Here is a 26976-nt window from a genome sequence, read left to right on the forward strand (position 1 = left end):
GACCCAGTCTGTGGTATTGTTATAGCAACACAAAACGGACTAAGATACCAAAGTAATCCATTGGCTCTTCCTGTCCCCTAAAGATAGCATAGACAATGTAACCATATTTGTATTTAGAAATATCACTCTGGCTCTGGTGTGGAGAACAGATTGGTCTGGAGCAAATGTGACTATCGGATGCCTCTCTGAGGGGCACAAACCCTCACCTGCAGTACAGTGAGCCCCCCAGCAGGGGGCCAGCAGAGGGACCCAGCACCTGTCTTGGGAGCACAGCAGCCAGCCCACAGCCCCAGTGACTTTATGCAGGGCAGCCCACCCCAGCTGAAGAGCTTTAGAGTGACCCAGTACCTCTCTTGGGGTCACAGGAGCCTGTCCGTGACCATGGCAGCCTACCCCAGAGTGTCCCTCTTCACCAGAGCAACTTCAGAGAACCAAACCATCCCTCTTGGGGGTGCAGGGTCCTAGCCACAACTACAGCAACCTTACCCACTCCGGCTGAGGAGCTGCAGAGATACCCAACATCTCTTCTGGGCACAGGGTCCTGCCCACAACCAAAGAGATCTTAACCCATAGTTGACCCACTCCAACTGAGGAGTTTCAGAGTGACCCAGCATTCCTCCTGGGGATGAAGGGTCCTACCCCAAATTTCTATGAGTGTTCCACTCTGATAATAGTGCTACAGAGCAAATCAGTGTCCCTCTTGAAGGTGCAGGCCTCACCTAGGAACCTAGCACCCTTACCCAGAGCAGCACACTTCAATGTTAAATCTGCAGAACACCCCAGCATCTCTCTTGGGGGCACAGAGTCACACCCACAGCCCCAGTGATATTTCTCAGTGTCACCCACTTCGTCTGTGGAGCTGCAGAGTGCCCCAATGCCTCCTTTGGGGGTACAAGGCCCAGCCCAAAGACACAGTGACTCCACTGAATCTCCCTATCTAGCTGAGGAGCTGCTGAGCACCTTATTATCCCTCAAAGTCCAAGGTCCTAATATCAACCCCCAGAAATCCCACCCAGGGTCACCCCATTTAAGCTGAGGAGCTGCACAGCACCCCAATGCATTTATCAGGGACACAGGATCCTGACCAGGGCACCAGCAAAACTGCACAGGGCCACCTACTTCAGCTAAGGGGCAGCAGGGCACCCTGTTGCTTCTCCCAAGAGCTCCAGACCTCATCCATGACCCTGGCAACACAGCCAAGTATCATTCACTTAAGCAAGGAAGTGCCGAGTGCCCTGGCATCTAGACCACAGAAGCACCCACAGACAACTCTGATGTTGAATACAAAGAAATCACACAAAGCCTACATTATTTCATCTACCTGAAACCAAACCTTAAACACCCTACCCAACTGTCACTGTAGAGTACATCTACAAGAGAGAGTCTCTCCCCTCAAAAGCTACTCCAGAATATTAGAAGAAGCAATTGCTCCACGAGATGATCGGACATCAACATAGAGATGCTAGAGATGTTTAAAAAACAAGGAAATATGACACCCCTAAAGGAATACAATAATTCTCTAATACCAGATCCCAAAGAAAGAGAAAATTATGAAATGTGTGCAAAGGAATTCCAAACAATAATCTTAAGGAAACTCAATGAGATGCAAGAAAATTCAGACAGATAAAACAAGATGAGAAAAACAGTCCAGGATATGAAGAAGGAATTCAGCAAAGAGACAGATATCTTAAAAAAAAAACAAGCAAAAACTCAAAATGGAGAATGGTAAAAACAGCAAGAGAAAAGCATCAAGTCACCTGTAAGGGAATCGTCATCAGACAAACAGCAGATTTCTTGACAGAAACCTTACAAGCCGGGAGAGAATGGGATGATATCTTGAAAAGTACTAAAAGAAAAAAACTGACAGACAAGAAAACTATATGCCGCAAAGCTATCCTTCAGAAATGAAAGAGAAATAGTGTCTTTCTCAGAGAAACAAGTTAATTAATCACTACAGGAATTAATCACTACAAAAATGGCCCTCTATAAAATTCTTAAGGAAGTACTCCATCTGCAATCAAAAGAATGATAATCACCATCATGAATACATGAGAAAGAATAAAACCCACTGGTAGAGCAGATAACAAATGAGAAGAAAAAAAAAATATTTATACATATATCCTGTCACTACAAAAAACCAACAAACAGCAAAGACAAACAATAAAATGAAGAGAAAGGAAAAAGAAAAAGATATATAAAACGACCATAAAAAATCAATAATATGCCAGGAGCAAGGCAATGACTTTCAATAACAGCCTTGAATGTAAATGGATTGAATTCCCCACTTAAAAGATAGACCAGCTGAATGGATTGGAAAACTAGACCTTTTCATAACAACCCTAAATGTAAATGGATTGAATTCCACTTAAGAGATAAAGACTGACTGAATGGATTAAAATACTGGACCCAACTGTCAGCTCCCTATGAGAAACTCACTTTGCCTGTAAAGACACACACAGACTAATAGTGAGGAATGGAAAAAATATACCACATAAATGGAAACCAAAAATCAGCATGAATAGCTATACTTATGGTTAAAATAGACTTTTTCTTCCCAACAAAGAAAAGCCCAGGACCAGATGGCTTCACTGCTGAATTCTACCAAACCTTTGAAGAATTAATAACAATCCTTTTTCAAACTATTGCAAAAAATCAAAACAGAGGCCATCCTTTCAAACACATTCTATGAGGCCAGCATCACCCTGATACCAAAACTAGACAAAGACACAACAAAAAAGAGAAAACTACAGGCCAATGTCCTTGATGAACATAGATGGAAAAATTCTCAACAAAGTACTAGCAAACACAATTCAATAGCACATCAAAAAGATTATACACCATGATCAAGTAGAGATGCCGGGATGCTTCAACATGCACAAATCAATAAATGTGATAAACCACATCAACAAAATGAAGGACAAAAAGCATACAATCGGCTCAATAGACACAGAAAAAGCACTTGACAAGATTCAATATCCCTTCATGATAAAGACTCTCAATAAATTAGGTATAGAAGGAAACTATCTTAACACAATAAAAGCAATATATGACACACCCACCTCTAACATCATCCTGAAATTTCAGCCACAGCAATTAGGCAAGAGAAAGAACTAAATAAAAAGCTTCACAATTGAAAAAGAAGTCAAATGGTCCCTGTTTGCAGATGACAGGATCTTATATGTAGAAAAACCAAAAGACACCACAAAAAACTCTTAGAACTGATTCAGCACAGTTGCAGGAGACAAAATCAATATGCAAAAATCAGTAGTGTTTCTATACTCCAATAATGAACTAGCAGAAAAAGAAATCAAGAAAGCAGGTCCATTTACAATAACTACCAAAAGAATAAAATGCCTAGGAATAAATTTAACCAGAGAGGTCAAAGATCTCTACAATGAAGAACACATGACAATGATGAAAGAAATTAAAGAGGACACAAAAAAATGGAAAGACATTCCATGTTCATGGATTGTAAGAGTTAATGTTGTGAAAATGTCCATACTACCTTAAACAATTTACAGGTTCAATGCAGCCTCCATCAAAATACCAATGACTTTCTTCACATAAGTAGAAAAAACAATCCCAACATTCATATGGAACAACAAAAGACCCCGAATAGCCAAAGTAATCTTGAGCAAAAAGAAAAAGCTGGAGGCACTATACTACCTGACTTCAAAATATACTACGAAGCTATAGTAACCAAAACAGCATTGTACTGGCAGTAAAAACAGACACTGAGACCAATGGAACAGGATAGAGATCCTAGAAATCAACTAAAATACTTACAGCCAACTGATCTTTGATAAAGATAACAAGAACATACACTGGGGGAAAGAATGCCTCTTCAATAAATGGTTCTGGGAACACTAGAAATCCATATGTAGAAAAATGAAACTCTCCCCATACCTCATGCTATATACCAAAAGTCAACTCCAAATAGATTAAATATTTAAATATAAGACCTGAAATTATCAAACTCTTAAAAGAAAACATAATGGAAATACTTCAGGATATATGACTGAGCAAAGACTTTATGAATAAGACCCCAAAAGCACAGGCAACAAAAGAAAACATATACAAATAGGATTATATCAAATTAAAAAGCTTCTGCAGGGCCGACCCCGTGGTGTACTCGGGAGAATGCAGTGCTGGTAGTTCAGCGGCGCTGGGAGCTCAGCGGCACTCCCGCCGCGGGTTCTGATCCTATATGGGGATGGCCGGTGCGCTCACTGGCTGAGCGCAGTGCGGACAGTCACGGAAAAAAAAAAAGAAGACAAAAAAAAAAAAACTTCTGCACAGCAAAAGAAAGAATTAACAGAGTAAAAAGAAAACCTACAGAATGGGAGAAAATATTTGATACTATGCATCTGAGAAGGGATTAATATCCAGAATATACAAAGAAGTCAAACAACTCAACAGTAAGAAAACAAGTAACCCAATTAAAAAATTGTCAAAGGAGATGCATAGACATTTCTCATATGAGGAGATACAAATGGTCAACAGACACATGAAAAAATGTTCAACACCACTCAGCATCAGGAAAATGCAAATCAAAACCACACTGACATATCATCTCACCCCAGATAGACTAGCTATTATCAAAAAGACAGAGAATAACAAATGCTAGCAAGGATGCAGAGGAAGGGGATCCCTCCTACACTGTTGGTGGAACTTTAAGAAATACCTGCACTCCCATGTTTATTGCAGCTCTATTTACAATAACCAAGATATGGAATCAATCTAAATGTCCATTGATAGATGGCTGGATAAGGAAAATGTGGTATATACATTCAAAGGAATACTACTAATGCATAAAATAGAATGAAATTCTGCCATTTGCAGCAACATGGCTGAACTTAGAGAAAATTATGTTAAGTGAAATAAGCCAGGCACAGAACACAGAAAGAGAAATACCACATGTCCTACTCATAAGTTGGAGTTAATATAATGAAAGAAAAGAAAGTAAGAAAGAAACAATCACAATAATACACTGAAATAAAAAGAGAGAACAGAACAGTGGTTATTAGAGTTGGGAAAGGGGGAGGGGTGGTGGGTTAGTAAGAAATTAGTTAAGAATCACAAAGATTAATTATGTTTGGTAAATATAAGTATACTAATTATTTGTTTTGATCACCACTTTTTGTACACATGGACTGATATTTAATTCTGTATCCCACAAACATATATAAGTAATTATCTTTCAATTAAAAATAAATTAGTAAATAAATGTATAATTTAAAAAATGTAACTTGAAAACAACAAAATGTGAAAAAGTTGGAGGGAACAATGTCAAAGTGTAGAGTTTTTTTTTTTTTCTTTTTTTCTTAAGTATTAAGGATTTTATTAGTTTAAAATAATCTTATAACAACGGCTTGTTTTTTGTAAGCTTTATGGTATCCATACACAGAAACCTATAATAGACATACTAAAAATAGTGAGAAATCAAAATATATCACTAGAGAAAAACACTTAAGTACAAGTAAAACAGTAAGACTGGAAAAAGTGAAAAAAGAATCTATAAAACAACGAGCAAAAAATATATAACCAAATGGCAGTAACAAGTCTCTATATATCAATAATAACTAAATGCAAGTGGGTTAAATTCCCCAATTAAAAGACACAGAGTGGCTGAATGAATTATAAAATAAAAGTCAACATATCCTGCCTCCAAAATCTCACCTTACCTATGAAGACACAGATCAACTGAAAGTGAATGGATACAAAAGGTATTTCATGAGAATGAGATTTTAAAAAGAGGAGTAGCTAGCACAAACAAATTCAAATGAATATATCAATAAATAACTTGCATTCCTGTGTTCATTACAACACAATTCACAATAGCCAAGACGTGGAATCAACCTAAAAGTCCATCAGCTGATGAATGGGTTTATTTATTTATTCATTCATTCATTTTATTGACAGAGAGACAATGCCTTTATTTTCAAACAGAAAGTTTACAGAATACAAAGTGAGCCTGCAAGATGGATATGCATTCTCCAAAGGCTTGTCTGGCCAGATGGGAAGGAAAACCAGAGCAACATCAGGAACACAAAGGAGGCTGAAAGAGAGAGACAAACATATCGGATCACAACAGGTCTCACAGTCAAGATCCTGCAAATACAGATGGGAGATTTCCTGACTCAGAGCTATGTTCTTGGGCCTCAAAGGTGAGAAAAAAAAATCAAAGATGCTGTGTTTATTTATATACCTCGTTGGCATTATAAACTGTGACATGTACATTTCTCAGAGCATAAAGAACAGCCTATGTCAGCACAGGAGCACACACCTATGGGTTACTCTCAGACTTTCGTGTTAGGAGACCACATAAGCTCCTGTGTCCTTTTCAATCTGTAGGTTTATTTGGAGGTAAACATGCCTGAGTTTGAGCCAGAGCTCCCTCCAACATGAGTAACCTTTCAACCTCAGTTTTTCTTGTCTATACAACGTGAGGAATATTAGTAAGTACTTCATAGGATTATTGTGGGGTAAGATAGGAGATGCCTGTTCAGTGATGAACTGAGTGCCCAGCCTGTAGTAGATGCTTAAGAAGTGGGAGCAATGATAATGTATTCCATAAACTCTAAGTGAAAAACAGAGCACAAATGCTATAGAAAGCTCTTCTCTCAAAGGGTTTATTAGGTGTATTTATGGATGTCTAGACCCAGAAGAAAGTCCAGCTGGGATTAAAGGTCCAGAATAAGTGAACTTCCCATGCCCATCAGGAACTTGGCCAATCTAACCCATCTTTCATGAGACTTGCCTCACTTTGAATTAACCAAGGCAGTGCTGTTCTGTTCAATTCCAGAAACAATCCTTAGCCCTTTGCCTTCCTCTCAAACCTCACCACTCTCTTCAATATGGAATACTGAAAAGGCCAGGCTGGGTCAGGTCCCTGCTAGTCAATATCTTGTCCTTTCTCCCAGCTCTGCAGCCAAAGCCCAGCCTCTGTGCTCAGGAGGATGCAGGGGGTGGGGAGAAGAAAAGAGGACTAATGTCTGTGGACCCTTTGAGGCTCAGAGAGAGAGAAGTGACATACTCAAGAGCACCGTGGATATCCTTTACACCAGGCTGTTCCCCAGAAAGAAGTGGCACCAGTAGAAACAGAGGCCAAGGAATTTCCTCTGAGAGATCTAGGCACAGACTTGAGTTCAAGAACTCAAGGGACAGTGAGGAAATTGGAAAGCCCAGAGTTTCCATTAGCTCCTGTGTAACTTCTATAAGTCCCTTACCCTCTCTGATCTTTAAATCGCACATATGAAAAGGTAGAATAACTAGGAAAAACGATCTCCCAGTCCTGAAATTCAATGATTCTATGGCATCAGCTTCCACATCCAAGAAAGGATGGGTTCCACTACAGGTGAGAATAAAAGCTAACATTGTTAAGCAGCTGCTCAGAGTTTCCCATTTGGTATTTCATTTAGTTCTCACAACTGCCCTAGGAGGTTAGCATTCTTTTGCCCCAAACTCCTACCCCAGCCTATGGGACCCTCCTGATCTGGCTCCACCTTCCCATTTGTCCTAATCTTGTCCCTTCCTTTACAAAGCTCCAGCTGCGTAGAATTCAGTCTCAGATCTGCCTGGGCCTTTCCTCGTGCTGTTCCCCTTCCTGGAAGGCATTTCCTCCTGATGTATAAACAGCTGGCTCTTTCTAATCCTTCCATGGTCAGACAGAATGGCACCTCCCTCGAGAGAATTTTCTTGGTTTTAAATCTTTCTTAGCACATATCTCTATCCAAAATTATCTTTCTTATTTATTTTTGTGTTTACAGGTATATTATTTGAATGGATTTTAAACACATGGAATATATATACACAATGGAATACTATTCAGCCTTTTAAAAAATGAAATCCTGTCATTTGAAGCAACATGAATGGAACAGGAGACCATCTTATTTAGTGAAGTAAGCCAGGCACACAGAAAGACAAATACCACATGATCTCACTCATATGAGAATTTATTTTTTAAAGTGGTTCTCATAGAACTAGAGTTGAATAATGGTTACCAGAGGCTGGGGAGAGCAGGGGAGGTTGGGGGGTCGGGGGAGAGGAAGTGGTGGGTTAACTGGTAAAAGCTACAGTTATATAGAATAAGTTCTGGTGTTCTAGGCTGACTAGAGGTAATACTATTATACTGTGTATTTTTAAATAGCTAGAAAAGAGGATCTTGACCATAATCACCACAAAGAGAAGATAAATGTTCAGGGGATGGATATGTTATCTACCCTAAATGAATCATGGTACAATATATGTATGTACTGAAACAACACACTGTATCCCACAAATACGTACAATTAAATTTGAAAATAAAATATAAAAAGAGAAAAAAACCACAGGGGCCAGAAGGCAATGGAATCCCATATTCAAAGTGCTGAACAAAAAAGTGTCAATGAAGAATTCTATATCCAGGAAAATTATCCTTCCAAAATGAAGGTAAAATAAAGACATTCCAAGAAAAAAAAAAACAAAAACAGAGAATTCACGATTGCAGACCTATCTTACAAGAAATATTAAAGAGAGTTCTTCAGGCTGAAATTAAAGGACACTAGACAGTCACTCAAATCACATAAAGAAATAAAGATCAGTGTTAGAAATAACTACCTAGATAAATATAAAATGTAGTACTTTTGTTTGTGACAGACATTTTGCTCCTACCTAATTTAGAAGAAAGCTGAAAAAAGAAATAATTATAGAACATGTCGATGGGCTCAGAATGTAAAAATACATAATTCACATGACATTATTAGCCCCAAAGAGGGGGGAAGGGAATACAGCTATATTTGAACAACATTTTTGTATATGATTGAAATTAAGCGGGTATTAAAAGTAGATGATTTTAAGTTAAGATGTTAATTGTAATTTCCAGGGTAACCACTAAAGAAATAATTCAAATTATAGTAAAGAAAAAAAGAATTAAAATGGTACACTAGAAAATCTGTAACACAAAAGAATGCAGTGATGAAGGAATAGAAGATCAGAAAACACATAGCACATATAGAAAACAAAAAGCAAAATGGCAGACATAAATCCTAACTTATCAGTAATTATGTTAAATGCAAATGAATTGATCCAATGAGAAAGGGTTGTTAGAATGGATTTTAAAAAGTTCCAATAATATGCTGTTCATAGGATACATACTTCAGACTCCAAGATACAAATAAACTGAAAGTAAAAGAAGGATGGGAAAAGATATATCATGTAAACAGCAACCGTAAGAGCTGGAATGGCTAAACTAATATCAGACAAAATCTGTTTTTTAAAAATTGTTTGCAGAGATAATGATAAACATATATGCACCTAACTACAGAGCCCAAAATATATGAAGCAAAAACAGAATCAACGGAGAAATAGACAATTTGACAATAACTATTGGAGACATTAACAGTCACTTTCGATAGTGGATAGAATAACTAGGTAGAAGATTAACAAGCAAATAGAAGAATTAAGCAACACTAATAAACAACTAGACCTAATACACAACTTATGAGACACACATTCTTTTCAAATGCACATAAACATTACATAGGTTAAACCATATGTTAGGCCATAAAACAAGCCTCAATAAACTTAAAGGATTGAAATCATACAATGTGTGTTCTCTGACCAGAATAGAATAAAATGAGAAATCAGTGACAGAAGGAAATTTTGGAAATTCAAAAATTTGTGGAAATTAGACAACAAACTCCTAAAACCCCATGGGATCAAAGAAGAAATCACAAGGGAAAATAAAAAATGCTATGAGAAAACATAACACACGAAATCTTATGAGATGCAGTAAAAGAGGTGCTCAGAGGGAAATTTATAGTTGTAAATGCCTAGATTAAACAAGAGAAAAGCTTTCAAATTAATAGCCCAAATTTCCACCTTAAGGAACTAGAAAAAGAAGAGCAAATTGAACCCAAAGCTAGCAGAGTGAAAGATATAATAAAGACTAGAGTGGCAATAAATAACATAAAGAACAGAAAAACAATAGAGAAAAATCAATAAAACCAAAGTTGATTCTCTGACAGGATCAACCAAATTGACAATCCTTTAGCTAGACTATGAAAAAAATTTTTAATTTTTAAAATTGGGAATGAAAAAGAAGAGAAAACTACCAACCTGACAAATAGAAAAAGGATTGTTAGGGAGAACTATTCCCATAAATTTAGATAAAATAGAAAAATTTTGGGCCGAGCCTGTGGTGCACTCGGGAGAGTGTGGCGCTGGGAGCACAGCGACGCTCCTGCCACGGGCTCGGATCCTATATAGGAATGGCCGGTGCACTCACTGGCTGAGTGCCGGTCACGAAAAAGACAAAAAAAAAAAAAAAAAAGAAAAAGAAAAAGAAAAAAAGAAAAAATTTTAGAAACACACAAATCACTGAAGCTGACCCATCAAGAAATAAAAAAATCTGAATAGACCTATGAGAAATAAAGAGACTAAGTTAGTAATTTTAAAATTTCCCACCAAGGAAAGCTCAGAACCAGATAGCTTCACTGGTGAATTCCACCAAATGATTAAATTAATATCAATTTAGAACTAACACCAATTCTTCACAGACTCTTCAGAAACAGAAGAGGAAACACTTCCCAGCTTATTCTATGAGGCCAATACCACCCTGATGCCAAAACCAGATGAAGACATCATAAGAAAAGTAGACACCCCAATATTATTTACGAATATAGATACAAAATTCCTAAACAAAATATTATCAAACGTAATCCAGCAGCATTTGAAAAGAATTATATCCATGACCAAGTGGGAATTATCCCGAGTGCAAGGTTAGTTCAACACACAAGAATCAATCGATGTAATACATTGTATTAAAAGAATAAAGGACAAAAACCACATGATCAACTCAACAGATGTAAATTGATCATGCTGATAGTTGTACAACTCTATGAATGTACTAAAAACTATTAAATTGTACATTAAATGGGGAGATGGTATGATATCTGAATTAGATATCAATAAAGCTATTTAAGAAAACGTGCCTTGGATGGATAAAACTGATTTGAAAGTCATGTATTTGTATGTCTAAACAAACTTCAGCATTCTTTAAAGGAATACATCAAAATACAAACCTCAGCCAAGCAAAATTAACACTATCTGGCATCCAATTAGAAATTACTTAGCACAGGAAGAAGCAGAAAAACGTGACCCACACAGAAGGCAAAAATAAGTCAATAGAAACAAACCTCAAAATGTCAAAGGTGGTGGAATTAGCAGAAAAGCCTTTTAAAATAACGATTATATCTATTATGAATAAACCCAAGGTTTAAAGGAAAACGTGAACATAATGAGGCGAGTAACAAAAGGTTACGAAAAGAACTAAATGGAACTTCTAGAGATGAAAAATACAATATTAGAAATGCAGCGTGTTCTGGGTGGGATTAACAACAGATTAAACTCTGCGGAAGAAAAGATCAGTAAACTTGGAGACATAGCAAAAGAAACTCTCCAAACTTAAATATGGGGGGGGGGGGTTCTAAAAAATAAAAACCGTGTTAGTTATCTGTGACACAATATCAGGAAGTGTAATACCGATTTAATTAGAACACTCCACCCAGTAATAGTGAGATAGGAGGTGCTCAGTTTCCCTGGGCTCTAGTTACAGGACCCACCTCTAGGTCACAAGCCATTCCCCAGGGTTTCAGGCTTTCCTCTAGGCCCACCCCTAGAGAAAAGTTACCCTTGCTAGGTAGACCTAGACCTATTTTCAGCACGAACACCGGGAAAACGAGACCACAAGCGGCTGGTTTATGCAAATCCAGTGCTCGGGCATGCGCAGCAGAGAGGGGCTCTATAACCCTGGTAGCTGACTGACCTTCCACTAGGGGTGCGAAAGAGCACAGAACGTTCTTCAATATGTCTGGTGCGTGTCACTGGCCGTGGATTATGGAAATCGCCTCCTCTGGAGGTGCCCCGTCCCCAGCCCGAACCTTGCCCTCCGAATCTGAGCGTGTGCCTGGCACCACCCTCCTTTGCCCCTGCGCCACCTTTCCCATCATTCCGGCAGAATCCTGGCACCTCGTGAGTTCTGGTCCCACCTCATAATGCCAGGGGTCTACGTCAGGCTGCATGAAGGAACCGTCGTGTGGTGAGCGCCACCTGCAGGACCAGGCCTTCACCTCGGCGTCCTCATCTAGGGGTGCCAGTCACGCTTACGTGGAAGAGGAGGGCAGCCCGCGCCACACTCATGGGGTCTTCTGCATCCAAGGCTGCCCTCCAGGCGACCCCCAAAGAGCCCAGGGAGCCCAAGCCGAAACACTTGGCCTGTAAGTAGCGTCCGGGCTGGGCAGCTCGCGCGGCTCCTGCCGTCCAGGGCTGGGGGACCCTCTAACGCAGGTGCCCGGCGTGCTCCCGCCAGCCTCCCCCTGGCGACACCCGCACGCGAGGCGTCGTGTGGATTCTCACTTCCAATCGTCTCGAAGCACGTGAAAGAACCACTGGCGGTTTTTATGTCCAATTCCGAAATATTTAGAAATTATTCAGGGAACTTAGGTAGGAGACAAGGGGGCAGCACCCACGCTTCTGCAAAGGTTCTCGCTTGCCAAGGCCACCCCGGCCCGTTTGTGTAGAAACCGTGACATCTGCGGAGTCAGTTCTCCCACGGGCACTGCTCAGCCAGGACCTGTGAGTTGAGTACACAGGCCTTAGAGTGTCCCCAGCAGCACCTTTGGGCTCCTGTGTGTGATGCGAAGGGGAGGGGTCTTCATTCTTGAGGGGACCTGTTAAAGATTCCCAGGCCAGGCCCACAGTCCATTGCTTGAGCTTGTAGTGAGCCCTGATTTCATAAGCAACACGTGCTGCTGGCAACGCGCATGAATCCTCCTGCTCTGAAGCCTTCGCAGCTGACTAACACTTTGATCACCACTTCACTTTGGTATTTTGCTTAAAAACTATCCATTGACTTAATCTGTACTTACCTGCTGACGTTTTACCTTCTCATCATCATCATAATGTGCATGTGTTATAGCAGCTCACTGTTTACTAAGTTAAACAGATTAAGTTCCATTATACATATGTTTTTGAAGTTTGCTAAGCACTATTCTGGGCAGCCTGTGTGCTAGATTCTGGGGAAATATCTATGACAAACCCTGGATGATGACGTCATGTTCCAGAAATGGCTTCTTGGGACCTAAGGGATGAGCAGTAGTTACACACTTCCCTTGAGAGAGTCGGTAATGACACTGGTAGAAGCTGACTCTCTGGACTCAAACAAATCTAATTACAAATCCCAGCTCTGCAATTTTACGTGTATGACCTTGGGTATGTTACTTCCCTTCTTGAGTACTATTCATTCATTTCACAAGTATTTACCATAACCTTTATGGGCCATCTACTGTGCTAGGTCTTGGTGACTGAAATGGACACAGTCCCTGCTCTCATCGAGTGTAGAGGATAAGAGGGTAAACAGGTGTTCATATCAGGTAACACATATCAGTACAGATGGTAATATATGTAATGAAGAAAATGTTTTTGATTATTCCTTTGTCATTTCTCTGAGATTTGACTGCATCTGTCTTTAAGTTAAAATGACCAATTTTCTTTTCAAAAACTTTCTGTCTGTATTTTAATGCTTGTCACTGTCTCTAATTTAGATCTAATACAGTACATCAATGAAACAAATATGAGCGTTCAACATCTGGCTGATGTTCTTCATAGGAAAACGAGGAGCAGTAACTGGGTGGTGGTGTTCAAAGCTCTGGTTACTGTGCATCATCTCATGGTCCACGGAAATGAGGTGAGTGTGCTGTGCGCTCCAGCGGGAGGCCTTCCCTTCCTTCTGGTACAATAGACTGCGTGCACGCAAGTGCGAAATGTTCCTGCTTTGTCAAGGGCGTATTACCTTTTGCTTTTGTTAGTGACAAGTGGGGGAAGTGAATAGCAGTATTAAAAATGTTTTTTTCTGTTTTTATTAATGAATGCATCTTTGTCATTAGTATTACTTGAGGTATGCCATTTTAGCCACTGGTAAAGTAGCCATTGGGTAATAAAGTGGATAATAGAGTGGGTATTTCTCTTAATCCTTTAGATGATTTAAACCCTCCCCCCCAAAAAAACTTTAAAATGTATTACTGCATAACTGCTTTACTTTGCCAAGGGAAACTGTACACCTGAGTGTGTGATATCATCACCTGTCCTCCTCTCCCCATAGGCACATACTTTTAGTGTTCCATAGAACACCTGAAATGCTCTATAGCATTAAATTACTTATCATTTTCTATTTTAAATTTACAATTTGTCTCAGTAAAATCGCATTAAAAATTAGGGTTTAGAAATTGGCTTTATTTTGAAATTTATAAAGCGATAGTAATTACACAGTAGGGTATTGGGAAAAACAGAACGTATATATAAATGGAACTTAATAGAGAGCTCAGAAATGAAACCCTACTTATATATGAGCTAGTTGGCACTAAAAACATGCAGGAGAAAGTAAGGGGGAAATAATTACAAGAAAGTCTGTTGGCACAAATGGCATCCCTACGGAAGAAATAGAATGAGATCCTTATCTTACTTTATATACAAAAATAAACTCCACATGGAGGAAATATCGAAAGGCAAAAAACTAAATTTTGAAACTGAAAAAAATGTAGAATGTGCTTATGACATTCAAGTCGGGAAGACACCATAAAGTTGAAAGAAGGTATTTGCGACATGTATATTACAGACCAAAGATTAATATTCAGAATACATCATTGTAAGGAAAAGGCAATACAACAGACTAATGAGCGAAAGAACCCAACAGTTCACAGAAAAGGAAACCAGAATGTCTGACAGCTAATTCATGTCCGATAGCATGTCTGAGAACATGTTCAGATTAGCACAATTTAAGATTTCTGACAGAATAAAGAGTTGGGAAGACACTGAGGAAATGGGAAATACCCTGCAGATGATGTGTAAATTACTAGCTGGTGTAGTTTATCAGTGTGGAGAGGAGAACACTGGGACGCATTCAACAAAATCACCCAGCTGGTGACCCAGCAAATCTATTTCTCACAGCATATTTATAATAACGAAAAACTGGAAATCACCTACATTTTCATCAGTAGGGAACAGGTAAAATGAGGTGTGGTTATACAGTGAAATACTATATGACACTAAATGGGATGTATACCAGCAAGGCTAGATCTCAAAACCAATGCTAATCGAGGAAGCAAGTTATAGAATGACATTTGGAGTACAATAACATTTATGTAAATTTTAAAACATACACACAATATTTGTCCATGGAACAAATACATATGAAACTATAAAGAAAATAGACTTTAAAGATAGCATGTTAAAAATTATGACATCAGTTACTTCTAGTAGTAGGAGAAAAAGGAAATTGGCCTTGGGAACAGGGCAAAGGGTACGTGAGCTTTTTCTGTAATACTTTATTCCTTTTATTTTAAAAATAGACTGGAAGCAGTTATGTCAAAAACTGAGCAGTTCTCATTTCTAGATAGTGGGGTACACAGATGTATCCTATTATTCTTTGTACTTCTCTGTAACTTACAATTATTCAAAATCAAAAGGGGGAAATGGCTAGAAAGAAAGTCTTGGAGGAAAGGTGTGTATTCACATGAACTTTCATGTTTAACCCCTTGTTAATTTGGGGACTAGGTAAACAGAGGGTAACTGACAGCACAGCGAATGCTTGTACTGGCCAGCCCAGAATGTGATCGTGACTAACTTAATCAGTACTCCTGAAATAGATAGAACCTGCATGGCAGAACTCTGTCAAATATACATTCATAAGGGCAAACTCATTCATAAACTAGCTTTGTGTCCAGAAACTAATTTTAGGATTCGGCCCATTTGTCTCACAGCGTTTCATCCAACATCTTGCATCTCGACCCTCTTTCTTCACGTTACACAGCTTCCTGGATATAAGCGTCATAGAAGGTAAGATGGGTCCTTGATGGAAATGTTTCCATGTGTCAAGGAGGGGAAAGTTCTGAAAACCCTGGCTAGTTAAGAAAATTGGTCTCAATTATTTTAAGCCAACTTGGGTTGGGTTTCTGTCACTTGCAATCAAAAAAAGTCTCTATTTGTGTATGAAAGTACCTGTTCCATAAGTAAATAAATAAATCAACAAACAACCTAACTAGTGTGTGGTGCGGTGCACTTTTTATAAAGGTGAATAATCCCTAAGTTCATTGGTATAATGCATTTTTGACTGCGTACTAAGAATATGCTATGTGCTAGAGGAAAAAAGGTTAATGAAACCTCCAGGTCTTTATTCAGTGAGGCCTTGTCCAGCCTGCCTAAAACTGCAGCACACCTTTATGCCACCTCTCGGCCTGAGTTTTATTCTTGCCACTTCTTACCAACTAATTGCCTGTGTTCTGTGTTTTCCTTTTTATTTTATTTTATGTTATTTTTGCGTAATTGTCTGACAATCTCCATTGGAATGTAAGCGCTATGAGAGCAGGGATTTTTGTCTATTTTATTCACTGCTGAACTTCCAGCACCTAGCAGAGCCTCACCCATAGTGAGCACTCAACAATGGTGAAGGAATGAATAAACTGAGTAAATGAATCAAGGTAACCAGAAATTGGGTTTCTCCCATGGCCTTTCTTTCTCCATTTTCTCTATGAAGTTGGGGTCAGGGTCATTTGCTAATTGGAGGAAGGCTGGAGAAGGGGAGGTGGCGATGGGAAAGTGCCGAGAATTTACAGCCGTTTCTGTGGAAATGTGAAAGGAGCTGGGAAAGTTCAACTGTTCCCTCTGTTCAGGAATATCACTATCAACACCACATCATGGGGTGATATGAAGTCTTTCAGTAACTAAAAAATAATCTTTAACAGAAAATTTGAGGAAGGTGGGACTAGATGATGAATAAAGGCCATTCTACCTTTTGTGCTTACAGAGACATTGCTGAGGCGTACGGGTAAATGTGGAATGATAAGTCTTTGCATATTGGTGTATTATAAATAGTTGTATTGGTTGAATTGGAAATAATCAAATATTTTATTTTTAGGTTATACGATGTCAGCCTTCATCAGACGGTACAGCAGGTATTTGAATGAAAAGTCACTCGCATACAGACTGATGGCATCTGACGTTACAAAAAGCAAGAGAGGGTCAGTAATTATCCTTAGTTTGTAAGCAAGAAATACTGACACATATGTGGTCTGCTTTGTAGTTTGTCAAAAACACAGCTCTGTGTTAAGATGCTGATGTCACAGTGCTTTTCAAATTCTTAATTTTTGATGTTTATAAATTTCTTTTATCTTTTATAGGAGAGACGGTGTGATAAGAGCTATGAGTACTGAACAGCTGCTAAAGACGCTTCCAGTTATTCAAACCCAGCTGGATGCTCTTCTTAATTTTAATGTAAGAACTTTAGAAATCCTTTTTTTTTCCCTTTAATATCAGTCAATATCATTGTTTAACTGTAGATGGGAGAAGGATTTTTTTAACTGTGGTGGTAATTGATGACTCTTATTTAATTTTCAGGCAAATCCTGATGAACTAACTAATGGTATAATACGTGCTGCTTTTATGCTTCTCTTTAGAGATGCTCTTCGTCTCTTTGCAGCCTATAATGAAGGGATCCTTAATCTGCTAGGTAGGATAAAGAATAAACAATATTTTTAAAAGATAAGATGGTAAAAATACTTTATTTGTGAAAATCTTTTACCTCTACATTCAGACTCATATTTGCTTTAGATTTAAAATAGAGAGTCCTTACAGGCTCATGTGTATTTTTAAACAATGAGATATTACATTGTTTTTTTGGTTAAAAATTATTTGTCGAATTAGCCACAAGGCTTTTCCATTTTTATACACATGTTAACTGATATTTCTGGGAAATTTACCAGGGAATCAACTAGGTTGCCATGTTTATGCAGTACACATTAAGGCCCATTTCCACCAAAGTCAAATAAGACAGCTCTGACTTTTATAAGAAGGTAAAGTCAATTACATAAGTTACTGTTATAGATTATATACAAGCATATTTTGTAGGCTTTTCAGGAAATTTCTGTCATCATTTAGACCTAATGAATGGTTCATTTCATTGCAAGCATTTTCCCAACTTTATTGATGGGAATTTAAGCTCTTTTCTTAAACTGAAGAAATGCCTAGTACATTTATAGGGTTATAAAAGAGTAGAAAACACAGCACCTTCCTCAGAGAGTTTCAGAGCTTGCTGTTAATCACAAAGACTATAGACCAGAAGTTGGAGACATTTAAATCTAAACTATCCGTGTATGCTGTTAAATTCCATGCATATTCCCAGCACTAGTGTTTGTTATACAGGACTTAATCTGTAAAAATCTGTTGATTCCAGGGATTGAACAGTGCTATTTGTGCTTGTTCAAGCAGAAAATAAGTGGATCAAAACTATGATTGTTTTGAACAGGTTAAAATCATATACAGAATCAGCTTAAAATAGAGTAGAATGGAGTGAAACTTGAAAATCGCTACAACATTGGCTGCTTCCTGCTAATTTTTTTTTTCTATTTTTAGACAAGTTTTTTGACATGAGGAAGAACCAGTGCGAGGAGAGTTTGGGGATTTACATGAACTTCCTCGGAAAAACAACCAAATTGACACAGTTCCTGGAGGTTGCAGAGGTACAGAAATCCGTTTCTATCCAAGGCCTTTCTGCTGTTTTCTGCATTAGTTCAGTGTCAGGTGTAGCTATACCTCTTCCCCCAACCACATCACTACACAGATACACAGAAATTGGTAGTAGTTTTAACTACTTTGAAAATAGTAAAACTAAAAGCTAAAATTAGGTACTTCGCTTTTTTTTTTTTTTTTTTTGAGCACATTTGCAATGCACTTGTGCTAAAAAGCAATCTTACAAGGACTTCTGTTTGCAGCCGTGAGGATAGGCAGTACCAAGTTTCCCCTCTCATCAGAAACTCTAGAACTGGACGAAAATATATATGATGTAAGTCTTTTTAAACAGTGGACAAGAGGTAGAACAGGACTGTGATCAGAGAGAGAAAGAAACATATAAGGTGATGACACTCTGGAGACCCCAAGCAGGATAACTACAAAGAGAACCACACGTAGGCAAGTGACAGTCAAACTTCTGGAAACCAAGAGAACAAAGACATATTATCCACAGGAGAACAACAGCATGAATAGTGGCTGACTTCTGACTACTTGGAAAATTAGAACACATTTGCACCATATCCAAAATACAGCTTAGCTCTTCTCCAAACAGCAAAGACTCAGTATCTGGCAAGACTTTTCTTTCAGAGTCTACTGTTAGGACAAGTAGAAGTTTGTGCTTAAGTGTCCAATGCATCCTTCAGCCTGACATGTTTTTCTTGCTCTAGATGGGCATCACCCCAGGAAGGCATCGTGCCCTGGGGGGTGTTTTCTCTTTTGTGTGCACAACAGTCTCTCAGTTAATTTTTTTGGTGCCATTCCCTGCTGTAATATATACTTTTCGCCCCCTTTTTTTTGTGAATTCAGCAAGTTGGAATTGACCAGAGCAACATTCCAAATCTTACTCAGGTAAGTGTATCTGTCCTGCGCTTTTAAGTAGACCTTTTTTCTCTATGTTCATTTGTTATTTATATTAATCATCATCTGAGACTCCATTCTTTGCCATATACTTAAATGTGTGTGTATTTTAATTTCCCCATCAATAACATACATATACAAGGGCACTTCAGAAAGATTATGGAAAAATAGAATTAAAAGATAATACAAATCTTTCCATGCACGTCATATATATGGCAACGCGTGGTATAACGAATCGACCATGCTTTTAAAATGGACAGCACCGGTCAGTGGAAACAGTCAGGTATTTGGGATAACGAACTTAGGTTTGAGGGCTGTCTTGTCAACTTTTCAGTGTGTGAACTCAAGCAACTCATTTCCTTCGTCTATTCCTTGTTTCTGCAACTGCGAAATAGGTGTCATGCTCTCGCCTATCTCATAGCAATATTGTAAAATTCAAATGAACTCAAGCTTTTTCCTCCCCCAGCAACTGGTCATCAGGGGTCCCCCACATGGCCATGGGTGTGACCTGAGGTAGAGGTGGCAGTGCAGCAGGTGTGGATGGGGTTGTGCAGCCTGCTTACCCCTCTGGACCTGTCTGTGCTCCATCCCAGACGTACCCTGGGGTTTAAGCAGCAGGGCTTCTGGCCCATCCTCGACCTGCTACAGAGCCCTTGCCTACGTTGGGCCCCAAATTAAAGTGGTAGGCTTTTAGGTCACCTGGGATTTGGGCTAAAGCAATGTTTCCTGGTGTGGAGATATGCTGTCTCCAGAACCCAAAGATGCCTACTAGGTGTCACATTTTCTTTTTCACGGTGCGAGGTGCAAACTGAAATACTTCATCGTCTATTTTGGATGGGACGTCCTGGTAGGCCTCTGACCACTGGAACCCTACAAATTTTACCACTGTGAAAAAAATGTGTATCTTTCCCAAGTCCACTCTGCTACCCACCTCCTGCTCATCTGATCCTGTTCTAATGACATCATGGATACAGTGGATCAATTTGAGGTTCTGAGGGGTGACCAGCAGGTCTAGACTTCTTCCGACCATATTATGACAGCAGGTGGGAGAGTTCACCTAGCCCTGGGTCCGAACTATAAACGTAACCATTGTCCGTTCCATTCGCCTGTGACCTCTTTCTGATTCACACTGGAACGCAGCACATTCACCAAACCAATAACCACATAGCATGTACCTGAGGCTGTGTTAAGTCACCTCTACCAAAGAAACTATAGAGGCTGGCACAGTGGCTGCAATTGGGTTCCTACTTGATTTTGCTGTCGTTTGTCATTCTCCAGGGCCTGACTGGTTTTGATGGGGATGGGGACTATCACATCTGCATCATTTATGTCTGTAAGATTGGCACTAATTTCTGCCATCCTTGTGGAAGGCAACCTTGATTTTATTTACTATTCTGCTTGAAGGGTGGGTGGGTGCTGTTTCAGAGGCATGTCTCCAGCGTAGCTTTGCAGTGGTTTAACTCTAGTTCTAGGCCTAGAGTCCAGGAGGGGAGGTGGGGCAAATCTTGATGGGGCGTGTAACTTGTTGGGTAGAAGCCTCCTTACCTCCCACAAAGGAGGCTGCAAGGTTTCTGAGGAACCTGGAGATTCAGGACTTTCACAGCCATCCCCTCAGCTGTCCCCATCTCATATATGAGGCCCTGGCATGACAGACCTGCCTTGGATGGGACTGGGATAACGAAGGACTCTCTGAGATAACGCATGAGGAGTGCTCACACAGTGCCTGGTTCACATGGCAGTGATGTGTACGAGAAGGAGCCTGTGAAGAGAGAGGGTGGAGAAGTGGAAGGAGAGAGGGGCAGTAGATTGAACGTGATCTCTCAGGGAATGAGAGGGTATTGGATCCAGAGCACAAATGGAAGCAATGATCTCAAATAAGAAGAGAGAGGAGGCAAGGAAGGAAGGATAATTGCAGACGCAGACAAAGTGTTCGATTTGGTGGCAGAGAAGGGGCAGTTTCTGTTGGATGCTTCACAGTACAAACATTCCTTCATGTACAGATAAATCAAAAGGGACTTGTGCACAGACATCAAATCACACAGATCAGTCTATAATGAAAAGCACTTTTGGGTGAAATAACGCCCAGCTTCTCGAATGGGAAGTCAGATGAGCAGTGGTGGGGAGACACAGCGACAATGACAATGCCTGGGTTAGTAGTAGGGGAGAAGACGGAGTTTCATGGCCCCATGGCACCGTAACCAGCGGGTTTCACTCAGCATCGATTCACAAACAATAGGGCTTGACCCCTCCTCAGCTATAATGAATGAGACACAATCCCAGCCCCTGGGTTCCTGAAAAAGATGAAGCAGAGACTGCAGAAGCATGGCTAGATGTCCACAGAATGTAGTCCTCTGAGTTTTCTCTGCATCGAGCTTGCTTCCCTGAGGGATGTGCTGGAGGTAGGAAGAGGAACTTTACCGAGAACCACGGCCTCAGCCATTGCTGGGCACAGACGAGCATGAACTGACCAGCACCTGTGGCCTGAGCTCCAAGGGGACCTCTGCCAGGAGGAGTAACCTGAGTTGGAGGGTGACATTTTCCACTGGGCCACCCTCTCTCCTCCTTACCTCAGCTCCACTCCTCAGGATCCCTGAATCAAAAACAAACTAGATGGCTGCGGGAGAGTCTGCAAAAGGCAGCCAGGGGCCTTGTTAGCAAACTTCCATCCAGATCCCAATTCACTGCTCCGTAAATCAACTCTTTGTACTGGAAGAGCTTCCTTATCAGTACGCTGGCCCCTGGCCCTCAGCCAGTGCAGAAAGTCATTTGTCGTGGCCTTCAGCAGTCGGCAGAACTGCTCCTGTGAAGACGTGCTTCCCGGGCTGTCCTGGAAGCCCTGGAATGGAGTGACATGCAGGGCTACGTGGGACAGCAGGGAGGCAGGAACTGAGGCAGCCCCACTTTGCCCCCCTCAGTCAGTCTCCTCGAGAGAGGTCTGCTCAAAACCGTGCACAGTTTCAAGGGGCTTTCTCAGCCAACCTGCTGCTGGATCCCACGGAGGAGCGTGAAGGTCTTGCTCTGTGACTGCGGATCGGCCAGTTTCTCCTTGTGCTTCTGACACTTGTTACTTAACGTGAATCGAAGCTAACCTGCTAGGTTTAAACTGCTCACCAGTTTAGAGATCCCTTCTGCATCTGGTCTTTCTTAAGAGGAAATCTCCCTCATCTTCTTGATCCGTCAGTCCTTTCTGCTTTGACTTTGCCATCGTCTGGGAGTCACCGAGCCTCCTTCCGTGAGCAGCTGGCTGTGTGTCTGTCTGTGTGAGTCCTCTCCTTTCAGCCATTCCCTGCAATTCCTGCTGGACGTGACTCCTGCAAATGCACATAGCAGGGTCTGCTCTGTCTGCAATCGGATGCGTTTTCCTTTTTCACGAAAGTAGTTCAAACATACATTTCTGGGCCACAATCCACCTCAGAGCTCCAGGGGCATAAACGTGGGGACCTGCTGGACGGTTCCACCCCGACACATGCCCAGATGCATTTTCCTACAGTTACCCCAGCGTTTCTGTGCTATTGGTGGCTGGAGGGTGACTGTGCCTCACGAAGGAGGTATTACAGCCTCACATCTCCTCTTTTCATGTAAAGCACCTTGGTGCATTTTATCAGCACCATGCTCTCACCAGCTGAGCTAACCAGCCAGCACTTTGGTGCTTTTTACGTTTTTGGTATTTCTAAGCAGTTTTCTGCTAATCATGTTCACTAAGATTGCGTGGCACAGTTTCCACAGATTTACAGCTGGCGGTGGATTGTCTGAAAGCAAATCAGCTGAAAAAAAAAAAATAATGTTTCCAACCAACGTCGTTCAAATACTGATAACTTTTGTTATTTATTTTTGTTATTTATTCCCTCAGAATTGGCCCTTACCTCTGCCCCCACACACCTTTGTGAGTAGTTCTTTGTTAAGCCTTCTTCCCACTGCCAGCACAGCAGTTTATATGATTCATCTTTTCCCCAAATCTGCTGGTCTTCCTCTGTCCCCATCCCCTCCTTGATACCCTCTACCTCGCCTCTCACTTACAGTACGACACTGAGTGGGAAGGGGAGAGACGGTGACAGTCTGAGCTAGAACGATGGTGTAGTGGCAGGATGGAGAGACGGGGGTGCATTGAAGACACATCTAAAATTTGGTAGGAATCAGCCCTCTGCCGTTTGTTTTACATAATTCAGGTCTGATAACGTCCAAAATACACATCTGATTATTTCACCCCTCACTTAAAAGCCCTCCAATGGCTGTGTCCCTAGTACGTAGTGTATAGTAAATTATTAATAATTATTTTCTTGAATAGAGAGTGAGTGGATCAGGAGGGAGATGGCGGGATATAGAACCCTGGTGGGGAATGGGCCTTATGTTTTAATGGAAATGGAGAACAAAAAGATACACCCACATTCACTCAGCAAATACATTTGAGCCTTGAACAACACTGGTTTGAACTGTGAGGGTCCACTTACATGCGGGTTCTGCAACAGTGGGTTTAACCAAACTGCAGGGCAAAGTGCAGTATTCCCAGGATTCAGAACCCATGTATAAGGTGGGCCAACTTTTCCTATGTGTGGGTTCCACAGTAATGACGCGTGAAAGTTATACACAGGTTTTCAGCTGACTATGTGGGGTCAACACCCTTAACCTCCCGTGTTGTTTAAGGGTCAACTGTATTAATTAAGGATTTACTATGTGCCAAGCACGTAAGATTCATCAGTGAATGAAACAGACAAAATCCCTGCCTTCATGGAGCTTATATTCTATTGCAGGGACACAGACAATAAATATACAAAGAAATCTGTAATGTCACTAAAAATAAATGCTTTGAAAAAAAAAATTTAAAGAAACTGTTGGTAGTCAAGGAAATCCCTCTTGAAGAGGGGACATTTTAGCAGAGACCGAAGACCATGGCGACACCTGGATTTCTCTTCATATGCGTGATAATGAATTTGCTAATATGAGTGAGATTCTCCGTCCCTCTTTTTGTTGTTGTTTCTCTATCTCTCTGTTGCCTTCTCTCCCCGCTCTACCTCTTCTCCACTAGGTTTTACCTACTGATCTGTTGACTTGTGAAGGAACCATGAATAATGAATTATTTCAAGCCTAATGTCTTCTTGAGGGATAGGTATTTTAGTTGTCCTTTGATAATTTTAAGAGTCTTGGTTGTTGTTTTAAAATTTTTATTTCAAAGCATAGTTTGAGAATTTGACTTGATACCAAGATGATACTTTTAATAATAAATTTCCTTTTGGCTTTAATGCATTTGCTATAGAGGTATCTTAATTTTTGTTCAAAATATGTTTATCATGTAGGAGAGTATGATTTTTCTAAAAGTATCAGAAAATAAATCTTTCATAACTGTTTTTAGCCACCCCGGAGTTCCCTTGAAGCACTAAAACAGCATTTAGCTTCTTTGGAAGAGAAAAACATTTCACCACCTTGCAGGTGAGTTAATAACTATCTTTAATATAGGTTAATTTTGTCTCCCTCTAAATAAATTTTCTCATTCTAAATGTTTAAAAATATGAGATGAACTAAAACTATGGGTTATGAATGCTATATGATGGAATACTATTCAGCTATTGTAAATGATGGTATGGAATGGAGGTTTCAGTCTTTTGCGGGATTCCAGACTCTTCACAAGAGTGTATGTTTCCCAAAGAAACTAAGTCAAAAGTCTAGGGAACACATGTGGTGAAGATCTCTGGTGGAGAATTATAGCAATGCCGGGGTCTCACATGGCAGAAAATGGTGGAGCAGAGGGAGAGAGACTCTGTTATGTAATAATGCTTTCCGAACCATGCCTGTGACCACTATTATTAATCCATTCACTATGGTGTGGTCCTACAGTCCAATCACTTCTTCAAGACCCCACCTTTGAATTACCATAATAGGATTTCCCGCCCTCTTTTCACTGTCATGATGTGGACTCAGTTTTGGGGGACATCAGTCCACAGCACTCCTCTAGGGGCTCTTCTAGTGAGAACAACTGTTGTAGAAGATTGTTTAATGGCATGGCAAACTGTTCATTCACCTAACAGTGTGCATAGTAACATTTCAGACGTGCGTGTGTGTGCGTACACACATATACACACACATGTATACTCTATGTATGCGTTATACATGCAAATTGAATAATACAAAATGTTTACATTAGTTATTTCTGAATGTGACAATTATGGTTGATGTCATTCTTCTTTTTTGTCCTTTTCTGTATTGTCTAGAATTCCTACAAAGTTTATGTATTATTCATTCATTCCACTTTTTTGAGGTTTTGTTGATTGTCATTGGTTTATATTATCCCTCTCTTTTTTATTTTTTCAATAACTTACATTTTGTTAATGTAGGTAGCACTTAAAATACATTATTCATTTCGGGTTACATTTTGCACAATAAGCATTGAACAGCAGTGTATCCTCTGCCCAACTGGCTACAGCATGTACCGATCAAAGCCAAGTGCACAAGGCAAACTCTTCCGCAGTGGTCCCTTTAAAGCTGCACATCACACTTGCTCCTGGCTTCCCAGCCTGTGGCACCGCTACGTGGACTGTACTAGAAAAATTCCCAGTTTGCACACTGCTAGATTAAAACCACTGGCATTTTTAAATCACTGCCAAGCTCACTTCCAAGAGGACAGAGCAACTGCAGTGTGAACAGCAGGTGCTCGTGTGAAAAGCAAGACGACGGTCGCTGAGAGGGAGCGTGCGGGAGAAGCGCAGGCACAGCCGGGCTCTACTCAGTGCTGGACACTCGAGGCCAGGAAGCAGCCGCACGTCGTGCAGATAAAGCAGTTGCAGGAAGCGGGGCCGGATCTCGCCAGCACAAAACGGTTTGTTAAGGAGCCCGTGCTTGCAACCTGAAGCGTGTCGTTCAGCGCGCTTGCTCGGGGTCTGACCGTGTCGTGTGTGTCTGTGAACAAGCAGCCTATTGCCCCAGCGCGACCCTCACCTGTAGCAGCTGGAGGTGGCACTGCTCAGCCAAAGAAAACTTCTTGCCAGAAAGAATCATTATGGATCCAAGAAAAAGAGAGGAGATTTAGCCAAAACTGAAGCTTGAATTCAGAGGAAACTCGGAAGGCAAGTTTGCACCCCTGGAGGAAAAGCGCCCGACAGCGCGGCGCCGGCTGTGACTGGCGGGACCTTCGGGTCGCGCTGCACTGACCCCACTCTAATGTCCAACAGGGTGCGCCATCGGGAAAGGGAGTCACGCCGTGAGCTCGTCGTCAGACACCTGCCTGTGCCTCACGGTCCCGCTGCGGCTGGGAGGGCGCCTGTCGTCCGTGGAGTGCCCGGGCAGGTGAAAAGGGGGACAGATCCGTAGCCGCCTTCAGGGTTTAGTGCTGGGGCAAAGCAGGGCAGGGAGGTCGCGGCCGCGTCCCACGTGTCTGCCGCCGCCACCGCGACCGTGAACCCCGGTCCGCGATCACGCGGTGCCCCCTCGGCCTCTGCTGCCAGCGCCGCCTCTGCTTCCGCTGCTTCCTCCTCTTGCCAACTTCTTGGGATCCTGCTGAGGACACGAAGGGATCCCAGCTGCCGGGGA

At 40.9% G+C, this 26976-nt stretch overlaps 1 protein-coding gene across 1 annotated transcript; it reads left to right on the forward strand.

Moving 5' to 3' along the window:
• Positions 1–12060: 12060 nt before the first annotated feature.
• Positions 12061–26297, forward strand: LOC134368587 (phosphatidylinositol-binding clathrin assembly protein-like). The gene is made up of 11 exons (XM_063085013.1): positions 12061–12257; positions 12328–12416; positions 13584–13726; positions 15798–15873; positions 16952–17054; positions 17214–17307; positions 17431–17542; positions 18445–18551; positions 19408–19449; positions 24806–24882; positions 26114–26297. Exons 1-11 carry the CDS (start codon positions 12061–12063, stop codon positions 26295–26297), a joined length of 1224 nt encoding a protein of 407 aa, XP_062941083.1.
• Positions 26298–26976: the final 679 nt, after the last annotated feature.

Source organism: Cynocephalus volans, chromosome X, assembly GCF_027409185.1.
Source record: "Cynocephalus volans isolate mCynVol1 chromosome X, mCynVol1.pri, whole genome shotgun sequence".
Lineage (NCBI taxonomy): Eukaryota > Metazoa > Chordata > Mammalia > Dermoptera > Cynocephalidae > Cynocephalus > Cynocephalus volans.